Below are 20,157 nucleotides of genomic sequence, written 5' to 3'. Positions count from 1 at the left end.
GACTGTTGAAATCCCTGTACCATCAACTTGTTTGTCAGTAGCTTACCTCGATTTAAAAACTGACTATACCCAGAACAAGCTCTTGCATATCGAATCAGTTGAGATATATAAACACCATATGCAGGTGATAATGGAATATTGCTACATAAATGTGGGAAGTTGACGATGGAGAAGCTGAAATCATCCCATTTGTCATACAGTTGAGTTGTTAGTTTGCCGTTAATGTCTACTTTCAATAAAATATCTAAGTATGAAGCAGAAGTGGACGACTCTGTGGTGTCCTTTATTTCCAGCTCACATGGATATATCAAATCGACATATGAATGAAAGCTATCATTGTTAATAGACAAAACGTCATCGATATATCTAAAAGTCGAATTGAAGGTCACAGCGAGAGATTTTTTCTTCTCACGTAGAAGTTTTTGAATAAATTCTGCTTCATATGAATATAAAAACAGGTCAGCTAACAAAGGAGCACAATTCGTGCCCATGGGAATTCCAACAGACTGTTGGAAGACCTGATCACCAAAGACCACGAAGATATTGTCAATGAGGAACTCTAGCATATTTTTTATTTCAACTTCAGAGTACTTGTGTGTGGAATCAGAGTGGTGTTTAACAAAGTAAGTTTTTGAATGACTGATCACTAGATATGAATATTTCCGTTTTCCGTTTTTGTTGAAGAAGCAACTGTCTATGATGTCAAAAAGTCTAGTCTTTAATTTATCGTGAGGAATGGTCGTGTATAGTGTTGAAAAGTCATAGGTTTTAATGCTATTGATTTGGGAAGAATTCTGTGATATAATTCATTAGTACTGACAGTAGGATATAACTCATTAGTACTGACAGTAGGATATAATTCACTAGTACTGACAGTAGGATATAACTCATTAGTACTGACAGTAGGATATAATTCACTAGTACTGACAGTAGGGTATAATTCATTAGTACTGACAGTAGGGTATAATTCACTAGTACTGACAGTAGGATATAATTCACTAGTACTGACAGTAGGATATAACTCATTAGTACTGACAGTAGGGTATAACTCATTAGTACTGACAGTAGGATATAACTCATTAGTACTGACAGTAGGATATAATTCATTAGTACTGACAGTAGGATATAATTCATTAGTACTGACAGTAGGATATAATTCACTAGTACTGACAGTAGGATATAACTCATTAGTACTGACAGTAGGATATAATTCACTAGTACTGACAGTAGGATATAACTCATTAGTATTGACAGTAGGGTATAACTCATTAGTACTGACAGTAGGATATAATTCATTAGTACTGACAGTAGGGTATAACTCATTAGTACTGACAGTAGGGTATAACTCATTAGTACTGACAGTAGGATATAATTCATTAGTACTGACAGTAGGGTATTAATCATTAGTACTGACAGTAGGGTATAACTCATTAGTACAGGCAGTAGGATATAATTCAGAAGTACTGACAGTAGGATATAATTCATTAGTACTGACAGTAGGGTATAAATCATTAGTACTGACAGTAGGGTATAACTCATTAGTACTGACAGTAGTATATGGTGTGAAAGAAATATTCTCAAGAAAATTTTCACTATAAAAGCTGTAAGTGCTCGTAAATTCATTACATAGTGTAAATTTTCTGATAGTACTTTTATTCAACGAGAAAGTGATATCAGTAATTCGTTCTTGTGCACAGTTACTGTATACACGATGATAAAATATAATACGAGTAGCTTGTTACGGGCGTGCAGGCGTGGCTATTTTTTATTCACATTTCCAGTAACTTTGAATGCAGATTACATGTATATAGTTCATTGGAATGCCTATTTTTGGACCCACACAAATGCCGTAAACTTCTTGGAGGTACATGCGTGCATAGTTTATTACTTGATTAACATTGTAATTTAACAGTTACATGCAAAACATCGTGTCCAGCAACAGAAAACAGGCCAGGAGGAACATAATGCCGATTGGAATGAGGCTGGCGAAGACGGAAGTGTAAAACCATGCTGTAAAAGAAAAAATAGATTGCGTTAATTCTGACGTTATATCAGCTGTAAAAAAAAAATAGATCGCGTTGATTCTGACGTTTTATTATATACCCATCAATGTATCGTTCTCTGATAATGTGGATTTCACAGTGTGTGATCCGGTTTTGCGGATCACCACACTGTGGTTTTCTGATTCCGTATCAGTATCCCCTGAAACTGATGCCGTCACAATGTATCAATGCAACGTTATTTGTGGAAAATATTGACCGCGTCACAAACAAAACTGCGTACAAAAGCATAATTTCAGGGTATGTTTGTGTTTTTGATAAATTGGATTACATTTATTATATTATAAATGTGGATGTAAAATGCATAAAGGGGTATATAATAAAATTACTGCAGTAACTTATAAGAAGAGTCGGATCACGTCTCGTTGACAGGCGCGGATCATCATGCAGATCAAACTCGACGCTTCGCGTCCCGTGTGATCTGATGATCCACGCCTGTCAGCTCGACGTGATCCAACTCTTCGGATCAAGTTACTGTAGTAATAATATATATATCAGCTGTAAAAAAAAAATAGATCGCGTTAATTCTGACGTTATATCAGCTGTAAAAAAATTAGATCGCGTTAATTCTAAAGTTATATAAGCTATAAAAGAAATTCCAGATCGCGTTAAAAGAAGAAAATAAAACCCAGATTGAGTTAATCATTTATATAAGCTGTAAACGAAAAACAAAATCCAAGACAAATCACCTTAACGTTAATAATTGAAATAGTTAGTTAAAAGCTCGTACTATTTAATTATCTCTACATGACTATCATACTGTATCTTTGAAGAAACCACTAAACCCGGTAATTATACCTACATGGAGGTACGTAAACGCTCTTCTCTTTGATCTGAATGATGTCTATTTTTAGAATTCCCTTCACGGTCCCATATCCGTCCTCACAGCACACAGTCAACATATAGGAATTCCAAGAATTATAATCGAACACCGGCTTCTCCGTAGTGAACAGAAGAAAATTCGTGCCGTTGATGAGTTGAATCTCATAATTTTGGGTTTGGGGGCGGACGCTTTCTAAAGTACAACATACGGGATCAGGGGGCACGGTGGGGTCATACACGGCTACAGTGTACACAAATAACTCGGCCCCAGTGTCCTCCATCAGCGACATTTCCTTTGGAAAATTCGTGATAACTGGGGGCTGCAAAATGACATTACATTAATTGAAATGTCGTCATCAATAATGAAACATAGTTTTAAAAAAGTAAAGACTTTAAAAACATCAGTTAAGAATCGTGATAGGCTACGGACGAATAAGTTTATGGTACAGAGGTTTCAACAGTTTTAAAGTCAGCATTTCGAAAACTCCATCGTCGTAATAGAGAACAATATAATTCACAAATATAATCTGTCATTAGATTTAATGCTGTCTGACATGTTTCATGCCAATAAATCTTGGGCCGTTCTTTACATACTGATTTTGACTACGGATTACTCCGGTTGCCTGGTCAAGATATAGAGTTTGTATTTGTCCTTCTCTTAATTTTGTATTATTCATATAGGAAATACTAGATTGATCACTGTTCATTATCTTCACTTTTTCATGATTCAGAAATAATACAAAAAAATAATAATTTGCGAAATTGCTTCTTTCTACGAAAGCCTATTAGTATCATGTAAAAAATGAATTCACATCCTACTACCAGAAGAGAAGACCTCGTAATTAGGAGAACAGCTCTGTTAATTACGATAACATTATCTTGCAATCACGAGAAAATATCTCGAAAACCCTTAACAACAAGAATACTGTCTCATAATGTTCGAGAAAAAATATAAATATTGGTCAAGTTATATCTTTCTATATAAAAAAATCTTTTCTTTCCCTCATTGTTTTTTTTAATATTGTTTCGAATATAAGAAACCACTTTCTGATCGAAGCATGCCAAATAGAACACTTCGAGAATTCATGTATTTAAAACAAAACAATGATTTATTGTACGCTTCTGCACCATAAATTAACTGTCGGTGATGTCCAATTCCTTACAAACAATGGCTGTTAAAATTGATACACGGTGAAGGAAGTTTACCCCATTGAATGTTTCGACGCTGAAAGTGGCCGTGGAGGTCCAGCGACACGTGTCCACTACTCTAAGGATGGCTTGATATCCCGCCAATCCCTGGGTAGATTCCGAGGGCTCCAGCTGCTTCGCAACTTGTACAAAACCTGAATCAAACCGGGAAAAGTGGCATGTACTTTTGAATACTAGTAGTTTCTATCTTTCCATTATTTTATAATTTGACATTCGTAGTCAATTACTTCTAATAGTCCAAATTCATAAAAATATATACTAAGTACACTGTAATGCAAAAGAATGGACCAAGCGTGACATTATACATTTTGTATGAGATGAAGTGCCAAATTAACATAAACTCAAATAATTGAAAATATCTTTAATTACTTTAAGATATTAAATTCGCGCAACAACTCCATTAAAATTTCTTCAGATAATTAATGATGTCTTCAATCTGAATTATTGCGCGCATTAATTTTATTGGTGGTAATTATTCTGCTGAATTGATGGCTGCGCATTTTCGAAAGAATTAATGGGCGCTATGATTCAATTGACGAGAACAATACTTCAATTAATATCCACATCAATTCAATACATTCGCGCAATAATTGAAGACATGCAATTGCTATCTTCAATGGAATTAATGATAATGAATAATGCGACGCGTTCATAAATTCAACTGATGAGAGCAAAAAATTATTTGATGTGCGCATTAATCAATTATTGCGCGCTATAATTGAATTGATGAGATCTTCACATAATCAACGATGTCTTCAATTATTCGAATTTATGTTCATTTGGCGCTCCATAGTTGTGATGCTATTTTAACAACGCTATTCGATTTAATTGCGAACAAAAGCCTCGTTAGACTTCGACCAGGGGTTAACTTCACTGAACATCTTACGACTTAGGACTAGATATACGTTGTACAATTTATCTGATGTTTCAGTTTTTACAGCTATACTTTAACAAAGTTTAAACATAAATGAGGCACATTTTCGACTAACAGAAATTCCAATTTTAGTAGTAAGATCTTCTATAAAATGGCTCATGGCTTAGGTTAACATGCACATACTGAAAGACTCATTGAGGGCAATATAGTTGTTTTGTTGTTGCCAAGAAAATGTGACGTTTTCTTTGTAATCCACACCAGTCAATTCATACGATACAAAGCTCGTTCCGATTGGCCAATGATCCGCAGCGGAAGCGAGGTAGAACGACTCCACAAACTCCACAGCCGTATCTGAAATGGCAAAAGAAAATGTAAATATATACTGATGCTGAAAATCATTCTCAGTGATTCGATTTCTCTATTATCTACTAGGATCATACTCACTATTATTCGCATACACTTTCAACGTATAGCCCCTGTTAGTAATTTTTGTGACGTTTGTATTGGTTGCGTTATCGTATCTAACCGACCAATCAAACTGCATGTATTCATAGATATCGTCTGATTGAATGGTAGCGTAGACATTTTGTGGACAGAAGCGGTCCGTCAGAATGTTGCATGCTTGATACGATATGATATTCTGTGTAGCCACTCGCCTGAAAGTATCACAGAACATGTACAAAACTGAAAGTTCAAAAGAAAAAAAGTTAAATGACTGTACTGTATACAGTATCACGTGTACGGCATAGCTGGTGTACATGCGACGGCGAGTTATCGGCCTTTCGGTGGCCGTTACTGTCAAGCAATATGTCATGGCGTGATACTCTTAAAAAGAGAATAGGTACAATATATTTGGCAAGCATCGAAAAGGGGTAATGACATTGTTTTTAAATTTAGAGCAAACTTTAATGATAATTACTTTATATCGTTAATATCTAAACCAAAAATTGTCCGCGCATCTTGTTACAATCTTTATGTACATATTTGAATCCTAAACAGAATTACCAGCCAATCCTGTCATTTTCTACTATGGTGATTCTCTCCTCCTCAGGCACCGTGTAGTTCACAGACGCCACTGTCCCGGTCAGATCATCCGCTGAAACAACAGATGCGTGAAAATAACGTCTACAAGTACGAAACATATCAACCATGCAATGAAAAAATAATGTGAAGAACAGCCAATGAAAAACACCAACACGCACAGGGCAGATCAACCAATAAAAACTAACATGAACAAGTACAGAGCAAATCAACCAATAGAAAAATCGTCGAACAGGTCAACCAATGAAGCGAATGTTGTCTGACGTGTTTTATACCAATTGTTGGGCAGTTCTTTACATATTGATTTTGACTACGGATTACTCCGTTTACCTGATCAAAATATAGGGTTGTGGTTAGGACCGGTCAACAGGTAATGCTTACTCCTCCTAGGCACCCGCTTTCACCTCTGGTATGTCCAGGGGTCCGTGTTTGTCATTCTCTTAATTTTTTATCTTTTATATTATTTTTGAGATTGATCACTGTTTGTTATCTTCATATCAGTCAACAACAAAAAACAAAACCCACAAAAAAAAAACCTATTGTCTACAACGTAGGAACAGATCTACCAATAAATACTACCGTCAACAAGTATAAACCGGGTCAACCAATGAAAACTAACGTAAACAAGTCAGAACCAGGTCAATCAATAAAGAAGAAGTTCAGATCGGGTCAGCCAATAAAAACTAACGTAAACAGGTACGAACCAATAAAAACTAATGTCAGCAAATATAAACCGGGTCAACCAATAAAAACCAAGGTCAACAAGTACAAACAGGGTCAACCAATAAAAACCAATGTCAACAAGTACATACCGGGTCAACCAATAAAAACTAAGGTCAATTTCAAAATGTACAGAACAGATCTATCAATGATTATCTTTTAAAAAACCCTTCAAATATGGAACATTTATCAACCAATAAAGCTTAACGTCATCAAGTACAGAACAGGTTCAATCACGATCGCTACAATAGCTGTACATAAGAGTTTCCAGAAACTAGATGCGTGAATAGTTTCACCTATGATTTCCACCCGATTGATGCCTTTCAATTCGTATGTTGTTCCCGACTTCTTCGTCCAGACCATGAATTCCACGGTGCCTAGAGCACACGGGTAGAACTCCCAGGCGGATATGATGCCACAGCAATTAATCTGGAACAGATCGTCATCCATAAAGTACATCACACCTGTAGAAAAGGAAAATCGCCATCTTGTTATTCAGAAAATAAAAAGGCCTGCATGCTTATTTAGTGTTGTAGGTATATTAAATTCTATGTGTATGTACTCGGTTATTTCCGTAATTTTGTTATTGTATTTAACAACAAATAATAGAAAAGAAGACTCGTGGCGTACTAGTATCTAAATTTAATTGTGTCTTATAATATTTGATAAAACATATTCCATTAAAGAGGCACCTGTCTCCGTTTCGCACACTTCCGTTGAGGATGTTGCCTGAGCCGGGTCTTCGTAGTATAAGAAATTGGGTCGGTAGCAAACTGTAAAGTGATGAGTTTGAGAAATTAGTTTTCAATATAATATAAAACTGAGTAAAACATGATAAGAGGGAGCTTCTTATAAAAACATATAATGTAATAATAATCATGATAACAAATGTGGTACTGACCAATGAGATGCGAAGAGCTTGATTTTCATCAATGTGATGGGTGAAAATAATTTTTGAGATACGTAGACCTAAAGTTTAAGTTTCTAACGTTAGGTAAAATTTTAAAATTTCTCAGTAGTAGTTCATTCAACACCTGCGAGCCGTAACTTGCGAAAGATCTTCTAAAGTACAGCGTTTTGCCCTTGAGAAATACAATGTATCGCTTTAACTTAAACTAGTGGGTCTACTGCTAATTTCACGAACATAAAAATCATCTGAAGAAGTTAAATCATGTATTTTTGTCAATACAATGTATAGCAATGCAAAATTGTAAAAGGTCAACTTCCTCTAATTTTCAAAGAAATTTGGGCCATGAAGCGACACAACACTTCTTGCTTGGAATGTTTGAGTTTTTATAATTGAATATATTTATTGTCAAGATTAATATTAAAGACAAAACAATTGGACACAAAATTCTTATTAAAAAAACTTAGAACGCCCTTTCCTAAACAACAAAGAGCGCCCCATTTTTTGTAAGGTTGTATGCAGATACATGTATGTCGAGTTCCTTTACTATGAAAAATTAGCTGCAGAACTGTAGTTCTCTGAAAAAATATTGTGACGGAACAGAGAGCTACAGATCCATCCCTTATAAAAAAAAACTTCGATTTACGGCGCACAAAAAGCTGCGCACGGTCGAGGCCTGATATCGTTATATCCTTGTGTTGCTGTCTCACAAATTTAATATAAAAAAATTCTTAACATATTTTCCTACTCTACTTGTGCCCAAACATACCCTAAAATATTCCTTAAAGGCCCATACGACCCGAAAACTCTTCCTCCACATTCATCAGGTACTTTTTGTGCAGTCGAAAGTTCAAATGTATATTGGACATTTTGTTTGATTGAAAATCATATAGAAAGTGATCAAAGAACATATATACGAGCCAAACATTGGTAGATGGGATTTGGGAGCATATTTAGCTAACTGTATCCCTCAATTTGTGAATATGCGAGTACTCACAGTAATATGAGGGTGCCGGATCTACGGTCGGACATCTGCAGAACTGTTGGTAAAAGGTTTCTGCGAAAGTGTCGCTGTTCAAACTCGCCCATGTACTTCCGGTAAAATAGCCCCCGTCAGAGCCCACGATGTTAGCTACCTGTCCTGTGGTGCTGCGCACGCCTATCGCCCAAAAATAGTTCTCACCAGCGTTTCGCAGATTTAACGCTCTGTTATACAAAGTACTGCCACTAGTATCCACTGAAAAAAGATAGTCTGTCATGAAAAAGTAAATATTGGGGGCGTCTGAGCGGTCGCCATAACTCGACGTAAAGTGTGTCTGTGCTTTATCAATGCCCTTGTATGCGTAATCCGTGTCATTTTCATATATCCATGAGTTGCGCACTCTGCCGATACTGTTAATTCGGCTTTGTATACTGGATGTAGTCGTGTAGTCGTTTAGGTCGAAATGAAGGTCAGCGTTTTCATTATAGGTGATGGCCCCGATCCTGAAACCGTTGTCTGGGTTGATGTAAAGTTTGCCGATGAGTCTGCTGATGAGCGACCTTTGGTCGTAGAAATCTCCATATTGATAGCCAGTGCTATAAGAATTTTCCATGATAAAGTAGATGTCTGCTCTCTCGAATGGTCGGCACCAAGATTCTGAAACACAACACAATCTTTAATTATATATTTTTACATTTACCTCCACTATACCTTCACAACGTTTTCGGAGTATGTGTGTGTTGCTTTTTAAAACAATATTCTTAAGGGTCATAAGAGATGGATGGTAAAGTTGTTTTTTTCACTTTAAATATCAATTTTGTAACATAGATTCTTCATGAAAACTATTAATGAATTAATTTTTGATGATATTAATATTGAAAAATCAAATCTCAAAGTTTTAGTACTATGAACTTATGACGTCATGAGAGCAATGTAGAACAAAGACATATGTTTTGTAAATGGAGGAATTTGTGGGTGAGGATCATAATGAAAATGAATCATAAAAATATGTCACGTTCACGTGCATACTCTCTAAACAGACACGTGTTTGTGTATTGAGTTCGTGAGCAGATATACATGACATACAATTTTGGGAGAGGGCCTACATAAGCTCTGCCTGTTGCCCGATCCTATTGAGTTTCTCAATAAAATATGTTTTAATTGAATTAACATACAATTTTGATGAGACTGCATCAAGTGTTGCCATATTATTTTTCCTTTTTTGCTTTAATGTTGTTTTGTTTTGTTTTGGGGAAAATATTATGTTAGGGGTGCAGGTGTCTTGCATCATGTGCAGCGTCGTATTAATTTTAATTAAAATTCTAGACAAAGTATATTGGTGCGGTAAATGTGGTTTTTATACAATTTATAAAGAGGGCATTAAATTACAAGACAGTATTATTCTCCGCTTGTAGTAAGCTTTTGGCTTTCTCTATTTCTCCCCGTCTTTCCCACGTTTGTAGGTTTATCAAACAGAGATGATATAACATCCGGTCCACAATCTAGCTTCTTATACCCACACGTTTGTAGGCTTATCAAACAGAGGCGATACGACATTCGGTTCACGATCTAGCTTCTTATAGCCACACGTTTGTACGCTTATCAAACAGAGCTGATATGACATCCGGTCCACGATCTAGCTTCTTATAGCCACACGTTTGTATGCTTATCAAACAGAGCTGATATGACATCCGGTCCACAATCTAGCTTCTTATAGCCACACGTTTATACGCTTATCAAACAAAGCAGATACGACATTCGGTTCACGATCTAGCTTCTTATAGCCACACGTTTGTAGGCTTATCAAACAGAGCTGATACGACATCTGGTCCACGATCTAGCTTCTTATAGCCACACATTTGTATGCTTATCAAACAGAGCAGATACGACATCCGGTCCACGATCTAGCTTTTTATAGCCACACGTTTGTACGCTTATCAAACAGAGCTGATACGACATCCGGTCCACGATCTAGCTTCTTATAGTCACACGTTTGTAGGCTTATCAAACAGAGCTGATACGACATCCGGTCCACGATCTAGCTTCTTATAGCTACACGTTTGTACGCTTATCAAACAGAGCTGATACGACATCCGGTCTAAGATCTAGCTTCTTATAGCCACACGTTTTGGCTGAGTTGAAACTACTTCACATTCACAGATTTCATCAAAACACCCCAACCCCTTAAAAGTAGTTGTTGACCCAAATCCATCATAAAGTATAGTAGTATTAACAACACATTACGAGTATGTTTATTAATTAATCCATTATAAAGTATAGTAGTATTAACAACACATTACGAGTATGTTTATTACTCCATTATAAAGTATAGTAGTATTAACAACACATTACGAGTATGTTTATTACTCCATTATAAAGTATAGTAGTATTAACAACACATTACGAGTATGTTTATTAATCCATTATAAAGTATAGTAGTATTAACAACACATTACGAGTATGTTTATTAATCCATTATAAAGTATAGTAGTATTAACAACACATTACGAGTATGTTTATTACTCCATTATAAAGTATAGTAGTATTAACAACACATTACGAGTATGTTTATTACTCCATTATAAAGTATAGTAGTATTAACAACACATTACGAGTTTATTCGCCAAAGAAAGGTGTCTGTGTAGGTTCTGATGATGAATGCTGCTTTGAATTTACATACAAAAGTAAATGCGTTTCAAAATCATGTAACCGATGTCGGACGACGGACACTTAAATTATTTTTATCCAGTCCCCTACCCCATTTACTTAATTTTATATTTTTATTTTGATCTCGACCCCAAGTACATCCAAACACCCCTCTGACTTATTACAGTTGTAAGCCACTCGCTAAACCATATTCTGGATTGCTAATAGATGCATTTGATTGTAGATAAATAACAAATCTGATTATATTGTTACTGAAGTGTCAGTAGATAAATAACAAATCTGATTATATTGTTACTGAAGTGTCAGTAGATAAATCACAAATCTGATTATATTGTTACTGAAGTGTCAGTAGATAAATCACAAATCTGATTATATTGTTACTGAAGTGTCAGTAGATAAATAACAAATCTGATTATATTGTTACTGAAGTGTCAGTAGATAAATAACAAATCTGATTATATTGTTACTGAAGTGTCAGTAGAAAAATAACAAATCTGATTATATTGTTACTGAAGTGTCAGTAGATAAATAACAAATCTGATTATATTGTTACTGAAGTGTCAGTAGATAAATCACAAATCTGATTATATTGTTACTGAAGTGTCAGTAGATAAATAACAAATCTGATTATATTGTTACTGAAGTGTCAGTAGATAAATCACAAATCTGATTATATTGTTACTGAAGTGTCAGTAGATAAATAACAAATCTGATTATATTGTTACTGAAGTGTCAGTAGATAAATAACAAATCTGATTATATTGTTACTGAAGTGTCAGTAGATAAATAACAAATCTGATTATATTGTTACTGAAGAGTCAGGTACCTTGTGAATTTGTTTGAATTATTTATTTATATATCTTCAGTAATTAAACAGGAACTTATTATAGGCAGAACAAAATTGTTGTCAAATATTGTCAATTATTCTCCTTAAGCCAACACATGTAGCAAGTTCTATGTGAAGTAAAAATAAAAAAATCTTTTTCATACTTTTGTGCAAATGTGTTTTATGTATTGTGTGTTATTTCTATTTGATTGATTAATTTTATTGTTTAACGACCCGCTCGAGAATTTTTCACTCATATGGAGACGTCACCATTGCCGGTGAAGGGTTGCAAAATTTTGGCCTATGCTCGACGCTTACGACCTTTGAGCAGGGAGGGATCTTTATCGTGCCACACCTGCTGTGACACGGGGCCTCTGTTTTTGCAGTCTCATCCGAAGGACCGCCCCATTTACTCGTCTCTTACGACAAGCAAGGGATACTGAGGACATACTCTAACCCGGATCCCTACAGGAATATATTTAATCCTGATGTAGATATCTCTACGAATGTTTATCTATGATAATGTGTAAAATTAGAAAGGAAGATCGATCATCCTTCATTGATTGAGTTGTAACCTTTAACACTCTTGTATGGTATTTGAATTGTTGTTACTTAGTCACGTGGTCTGATGGTATAAATAGTCAGTGTGTAATGTTCGAGTCATTCTATCGCTCACTGGAACTAAAATATCATACTTGATAAAGTACAAGGAGTTTAATAATTATGTGTTTAACCAACGATGATTAAATACAAATACATGTATAGACACACTGTTAATAAAAAAAAAAAATGAAATGTTCTATTCCAATATTTGACATTTTTGGTCCTTAAAATGTGGTGGATTTATATTTGGGTGAACAAAGCGATCGAGGATTAATATCATCAGTGGTGATCCTAAATATGGCATATGTAAGATAACTAATATTTCATAATGCACACATTACGAACATGACAGCCACGCTATCAAACGTGCGGATCGTTAATTATAAATTACAGTCAGCTATTCAAATTTAAACCTTGTTCTGTATGTTCAATCATCCTGATAATGATAGAGGCACCCGCATAAGCTGGAACGCATTTCTTTGTAAATCAGTATAAAAGATTTTTCTTTAAAAAAATCAACCTTTACAAATCATCTTGTGTTATCTTGATCTTATCGCTAATTGTTTGCTTGTTATGAAAAAGTGTCGTACATTACAGTGTTTTAGGTATATATCAAGCACACGGTGAAATCTACATCACAAAGAAACATCTAACAATGTGTATTCACTTGTACGATGTGACAGATGAAATAAAATGTAGAGCTATATGCATGATATTTTAAAAAGATATATATCTCTTAGTAAATGCGTCAATCCTTATAATATTTTTAAAACCAGGTCAATAAACTGCATGTTTGTCCGTATATAATAGAGCAATTGTCCTTTGTGTCTTTCGCAGACTTATCTGGAAAATGAATTTTTTTTTACAAACAGAAGGATTTGGCTAAAACTCGCACTTGCAATTGCATTTTGACCACATCATTGGTAAAAAGTACTGATACAGCTAAGAAAATTCTATCAATTACTGAAGGGTTTGTTATGAACCGAATTTCCACATTATCAGAGTCAAGAACACAATCCCAACAACCTTGTTTAATGTTAATTAAGTACGGTGTACCTTCATGTATTACCACCATCCAAAACGAGAAAACAAGAATAGAAATATAAGAATAGATAAAGTATATACTTTCAGTTTATGTAGCTGGCATACGATACTTTTCTAGGGAATTCGATCATCACTAGAGAAGGATTTTCGGGTCCACTCTGCTCCCCCCACCCACCCACACAATAATTTTTTTTTTGACTCGGTGAGATTCAATCCAATTGGAATGAGACCCTTTGATCTGCTCACGTATATCGCTAAGATACATGTATACGTGAGTGGATCAAAGGATCTCATTTTAATTAGATTTGGAAAATTGGGATTATATACATGTTATATATTTATAACGCATCCCAGTCCTGGGACCCCCAAAACGGGCTCGCAAGTCTAGGAGAGGCCTTACACATCATAATGGTAATACGCAGTGTTGTGTGTCTAAGAACACTCCACAATATTATATACAATTTAGTTCCTCTCTGAAGTCACGAATACATGTACTTCTTAACTACTGTATGAAACAACAAAGAAAGCATTTTATTGCTTAATTGAAGCAGAGTTTATTCAAAAGCTTCTGCTTGAGAAGAAAAATCTCTTGAGAGGCCTTACACATTATAATGGTAATACGCAGTGTTGTATGTCTAAGAACATTATATAACTATATTGTATACGATTGCTATGTAGAGGAGTTTCGTTTTGTCATCAATTGAAAGTGTCGGTGGATAGTTTTACCCATGAAATGGTGAAGTGTCCCTGCGCTAAAATTAAGACAAGCGAAAACCTTTTTATAAAGGTTTCCTGGGTTACAAACCGGTCGCGGTAGCTCAATGGCAGAGCGTTCGCTTTGTAACCGGTAGGACATGAGTTCGACCCCCGCTCGTGTCATTGCCGCGTCAAACCTAAGACGTAAATGCTCCCTCGGCATTTAGAGGTCTTTTGGATATGGCCTTAAAATAGGGAGGTCCAGGCGGTGGCACGTTAAAAACCCCTCACTTCTTCATAAGCGCTAAGCATAGTTCTAAATGTGTTCTACTTCGCCTACAACTGGTGACGTCTCAATTGGAGTGAAAAATTCTCGACAGGATTAAAAAAACAAAACAATCTGGGCACAATCGTCTGTTTGTCTGTCCACTGTGTGTTCTCAAAACCGCCTACCGTAACGTCATAATGAAGACATTAGTATTTCATATTGGGTGCAACATAATAAAGTTGCAAGTTAACGTAATTAAGTTGTATGTTAACATACACGAGTTACAAGTTAACGTAATTAAGTTGTATGTTAACATACACGAGTTACAAGTTAACGTAATTTTAAAAGTTGTATGTTAACATACACGAGTTACAAGTTAACGTAATTTTAAAAGTTGTACGTTAACATACACGAGTTGCCGGTTGGGATATTTATATTGCATGTTAACATAATTATCTTGACTGTCGTCATAATCTAAAATAAATAGCTTACTGTACGAGGCAGAAGTATATCACCATACTGTGTAGACCAAGCTGGTTTCTTACAAGCGCGATATTTTCCCCCTATAAAACTTGAAATAGGGATTTATTATTATGTTTTAAATAAATATAGATATGGTATACTAAGAATAAGCCGCTAAAGTCTAATACTATTATCAGCAGTGAGGGTTCTTTAACGTGCAGGCCCCACACGGAACCCCCGATTTTATGCATGGTCATATCCGTAAGACTTCTATAAATACCGAACGTTTGGTTAAGGAGCAATCACTATCTATTTTAAAGTCTTTCAAACATTCACGGATCAGGAGCCGGTCGACGACGGGTGCAAAATTCTAGTCATGCGTGATCATCAAATGGGTTCTGTGACGTCGTAATGCCGGTGTCAACACGGTATTATCACGATGCAGACTCGTAAAACGCCGGTTTCTCTACGGATGAGCACGGTAGCTCCCCGTACATATATACGTCCCCGGAAAAAATCCCGGTCAGTACCGACATGATCACGGAGCGTACAAAAGATCACGGTTTCTGCCGGTCCTTCCGCGGTTGTTTCACGGAAATATACGGATGTCAACGGATTATTACGATCTTTCTCCCCTGCGTTTAAGCCCCTTTCACACATTCACGGATCAGGAGCCGGTCGACTCTGGATGCAAAATTCTAGTCATCCAGGGTGATCCGACGACTTTGGGTTCTGTGACGTCGTAACGCCGGTGTCAACACAGTCATATCACAATGCAGACACGGAAAACGCCGGTTTCTCTACGGATAAGCACGGTAGCTACCCGTATGTCCCAGGAAAAAATCCCTGTCGGTGCCGACATGATCACGGGGCGTACGGAAGATCACGGTTTCTGCCAGTCCATCCACGGTTGTTTCACGGAGATAAGCAGATATCCAGGGATTATCACGATCTGTCTTCCATGCGTTTATCGTGGCTGTCCATGTAGTTACCGAGAACAATCCGTGTACAGACCGTAGACATCCGTGTTCTTCAGCAGAAAAGTTTCGTACACGGATGATCTCGGACTTTACACGGTTATTTCGGTGGCTACACGGACTTCTCGGTTGATACTCGGACCTTCGGTTGATACATGGTACCTACACGGATCGATACGAAGGATTTTTTCCCGGGACGATCCGGGGTGAAAATCAAACATATTTAATTTTTTTCACTGTTTGGCTTGGCCAAGCCGGATTGTCCCGGACGCGGCTGAATGCATTCACGGTTTGTACACGGGCATGGCGGATTTTCACGAACCATCACGGATTAACAATCCGGCGTCTCATCCGTGAATGTGTGAATGGGGAGTTATCGTGATTGTCCGTGTAGTTTCCGGGAATAATCCGTGTGCAATCCGTAGACAACCGGATTCTTCAGTAGAGTTTTGTACCTGTAGGACCCCTGGACTTCACACGGATACTTCAGTGGCTACATGGACCTCTCGGTGGCTACACGGACCTCTTGATTGATACACGGACCTATCGGTTGATATACCCCTGCTTGTCTTGAAGGAGCCGTATGGTCCTGGACGACGCCGAATGCATTTACGATTTGTACACGTTGATGACGGATTTTCACGGATTGACGATCCGGGATGCTCCGTCGTCTCATCCGTGAATGTGTGAAAGGGACTCCCGGTTATGACGCGAACGCTCTTCATGTTCCACTGAGCTGCCGTGGTGAATAGAAATCAAGTTATACCATATCAGGAATACGTTATCTGCGATTGGCAGTTATCAGCAGCACTCAGGATATATGATACTTTCTGTTTGCATAATAAAAAACCTATCTAGTATGTACGTGTAGCATTTACTTCTAATGCCAAAAAAGACAACTTTCAAAATATACGACATTGTCTTGTCCGGGACATTGCGATTTTATTTACAATTTTTATTCTCATGTCTAGCATTAATATACAAATGTAAGACTTTTGAAATGCAATAACAACACTTACATATAAAATATATTTAAGACCTGGACAGAGGCAAGCAGGGTGGAAGAACGAAGGACAGAATGAGGAAAAATTGTTCACTGTCCTATTCTCCTCAGGGAGAGAGGGTCGTAAGTCAAGAACTTAAAAATAACTAATATCAGAGTACTTGTATATGCACAAGTTATGTGGCTGACCTACATTGTATATATACATTATATGCAACTCAACGCTAGTTCATATTGATAAATGATGTGGAAACAGTAAGCGTTCATAGACATCAAACTGAACAATTGATAATATAGGAAGAAATTTATCTACTAAAAAAGAAATAATCAGAATTGTTTTTGTTCTCTCTCTCTCTCTCTCTCTCTCTCTCTCTCTCTCTCCATTCTTGTTGTCAACCAATATTTGAATCAATATTAATCGCAATCAGTTCAACAAACAATAAAATTAATAATGATGAAATGCGCATTATTCAGTTTTTGGTCATTTTGTATCTTATTGAAACGTTTTATCTAAAATCATTTGTTAGCGGTGTTGAAAACTCAATGCACTTCCTGTAAACTGACAGTAGAGAATGGCGTGTAAAATGTTGCAACATTATATAAATCTTTATTTATATGCGAAAATCTTAATTTTATATATTTATATGCAAAATTCATAATTTTATATTCGATAATCTTGTTATTTATAAACGAGAATCTTCATTTGTATCCGATGATATTGTTATTCATATTTGATGCATCTTTCAGTACATGTTTCATACCAATTGAGGCCGTTCCTTGTACACAGATCTTGACTACGGATTACTCCGTTTACCCGATCGAGATATAGAGCTCACGGCAGATGTGACAGGTCAATAGGGGATGTTTACTCTCCTGGACACCCGAGTTGCGAGTTTGATCATGCTATCTTCACCTTTTTATCTTGTCATTTTTATGCCAAAATCTTCATTCATATTCGATAATCTGTGAAAATCTTGATGTATATTTGATAATCAAGATTTATTGAATGTACATCAAGATTTATTAAATATACAATTATATTAAGATTTACCGTATCGAAGATTTTGCATATTAATAACAAGATAATCGAAAATAAATAAAGATTTATTGAATATACTTCGAGATGTATTGAACATACATCAAGATTTATCGAATATGAATCAAGATATTTGCATACAAATAAGAATTTTCGAATATAAATTAAGATTTGTACAATGTTTTACACGCCATGGTAAAGTTTCAATGCATAAATATTACATATGATGTAATTATGTAAAAGCGAATCATTTTGCTTCCACATAATATGGCAAAATCCATAATCTTGTCTTAAGGTTGATCGATCCTCATGTGATGTCATAGGTTTTTGCAAAAATCTTAATAAATTAAACTTTGTGCATGATAGAAATATATCTTTCCGAGGAATTTCATTCACTGGGTATGATAAAAAATCTGGTAAACTATCATTACTGAAAAAAAAAATTATATTTCCCATAGATCAATTAATTATGATTACAGAAATGTTGTCAAGGGCAATACCTCCTCTGCTGGAATTACCTCTAATGGATGTCCATTATACATTGGTTTCCCTAATAGCCACAATTAATTTATATATATTTATGAATTAGCCGTTTTTTAAAACTGTTGATATTTAAATTTTGTCATTTCAACAAGTTTTTATCTATTTTTATTATTCTGTTTAACGAAAATGTGTGATTTTCTTACGTTGATGTAGACTTCTGTTTTTGTATGTCCGACATCTTTAAAATGGTCGCAACATATACATTTTCTTTGGTTATTAATTAAATTAAACTATATTGAACGGAAATTAATAAAGTTTTTCCACTTTTAACCATTGATATTGATAAGTCACATGAGGATGGAGCTACCTTAAGATGTTTTATTGTAATTTTTCTTTTATACAATGATGATTAGAAACAGTCTTAAATTAATTTAAAAAATTGAAATTGAAATTATGTGGTGTAAGTGAAATTGAAGAGTTACAACAGTAACAACCAGATACAAGCAGTGATATTTTTTTTTTACTCTTATGGGAGAATTCTGTGAGAGATGGGAGCCTCTTTCATTTTAGTACCTTATTCTTATAAATGTAATCAGTATTCATAGTTTCAAAATCTTCAAATATCTTAAATATTTTGTTTTGTGAACTTTACCTGAGAATCTGAAAACTGTAGCAAGACAAAGCACTATTAGGATCCATTTTTCAGTCATTTTATGTCCATTAGTAGATCCTAAGTAAACTTCAATATACTATTAGGCAATGCTATGGGTTGTCTCTGATTATTCTTTTGTTTCCGTTCAACAGATATATCACGAAATGATTTCTATCGCGCCAAACGACTGTTTTGTCTAGTGTTAAACTGGCATCGCGCAATTAAACCCATTACCTCATTAGACAGCCGAGTTCAAGAATTAGAATACTGAGTTTGTTAAATCTAGGTTATTCATTACAATACCTCTGACATGTATTTGATATGAACATTTTACAACGGATTTAATTTGATTTGAGCGTATTTTATTGTATATGATATATACAAAAGGATCAGAAACAAGTTCTTACAACTTACGAGTTCTTCTCCTTATAATCTAATACATGTAACAAACAATTGTCATTAAAAGATAATACACAGAGAATACAAAAATGGTAAGTGTTCTATAGATAAACAATGTATTATGATAATCAGCTAAATCTTTTAGTTTCATGGATATATATGCGTTTAACATACGAAAATCTAATTAGCAAACTTCATGTGGAGTACAGTTTTTAAAATATTTTATTATATATGATGTTACATAAGATGATATTATCTTCTTATGTTCTGTTTTAACTTTGTGTGATTTAAAAAAATATTTTGTGTTTTGTTTTTGTTTTGTTGTTTTTTTTTTTTCATTTTTTTTTTTGTTTTAATTTATTTTCATATATCTATTTTTGTTTGATTTTTGTATTTTATAGACAAACAGAGATTTTGAAAAAATGT

General features: G+C 35.3%; 1 protein-coding gene across 2 annotated transcripts; it reads right to left on the bottom strand.

The window, feature by feature from the left end:
* Window positions 1-1,860: 1,860 nt before the first annotated feature.
* LOC125682357 (uncharacterized) lies at window positions 1,861-19,490 on the bottom strand. 2 transcript variants are annotated; one of them, XM_048922864.2, is made up of 10 exons: window positions 19,333-19,490; window positions 8,631-9,272; window positions 7,419-7,499; window positions 7,023-7,190; window positions 5,971-6,061; window positions 5,410-5,621; window positions 5,149-5,316; window positions 4,089-4,225; window positions 2,863-3,202; window positions 1,861-2,010 (listed from the first exon to the last, which is right to left on the bottom strand). In XM_048922864.2, exons 1-10 carry the CDS (start codon window positions 19,388-19,390, stop codon window positions 1,913-1,915), a joined length of 1,995 nt encoding a protein of 664 aa, XP_048778821.2. In that variant the 5' UTR covers window positions 19,391-19,490; the 3' UTR covers window positions 1,861-1,912. The 2 variants fall into 2 exon arrangements, with proteins under 2 accessions (XP_048778821.2, XP_048778822.2); XM_048922865.2 differs by lacking the exon at window positions 19,333-19,490 and adding an exon at window positions 17,923-18,044.
* Between the last annotated feature and the right edge of the window lie 667 nt (window positions 19,491-20,157).

Source organism: Ostrea edulis, chromosome 2 (assembly GCF_947568905.1).
Source record: "Ostrea edulis chromosome 2, xbOstEdul1.1, whole genome shotgun sequence".
Classification (NCBI taxonomy): domain Eukaryota; kingdom Metazoa; phylum Mollusca; class Bivalvia; order Ostreida; family Ostreidae; genus Ostrea; species Ostrea edulis.
This window is presented reverse-complemented; position numbering and strand designations above follow the sequence as displayed.

What these genes read in the sequence shown, in the direction of transcription:
- LOC125682357 (XM_048922864.2), bottom strand. Translation starts at nt 19,390, where the DNA reads ATGACTGAAAAATGGATCCTAATAGTGCTTTGTCTTGCTACAGTTTTC. An exon ending in TCCGGCACCCTCATATTACT is followed by an intron (nt 7,500 to 8,630) that starts GTGAGTACTCGC and finishes ATCACTTTACAG; the next exon opens with TTTGCTACCGACCCAATTTC. An exon ending in GAGCGTTTACGTACCTCCAT is followed by an intron (nt 2,011 to 2,862) that starts GTAGGTATAATT and finishes TTTCTTTTACAG; the next exon opens with CATGGTTTTACACTTCCGTC.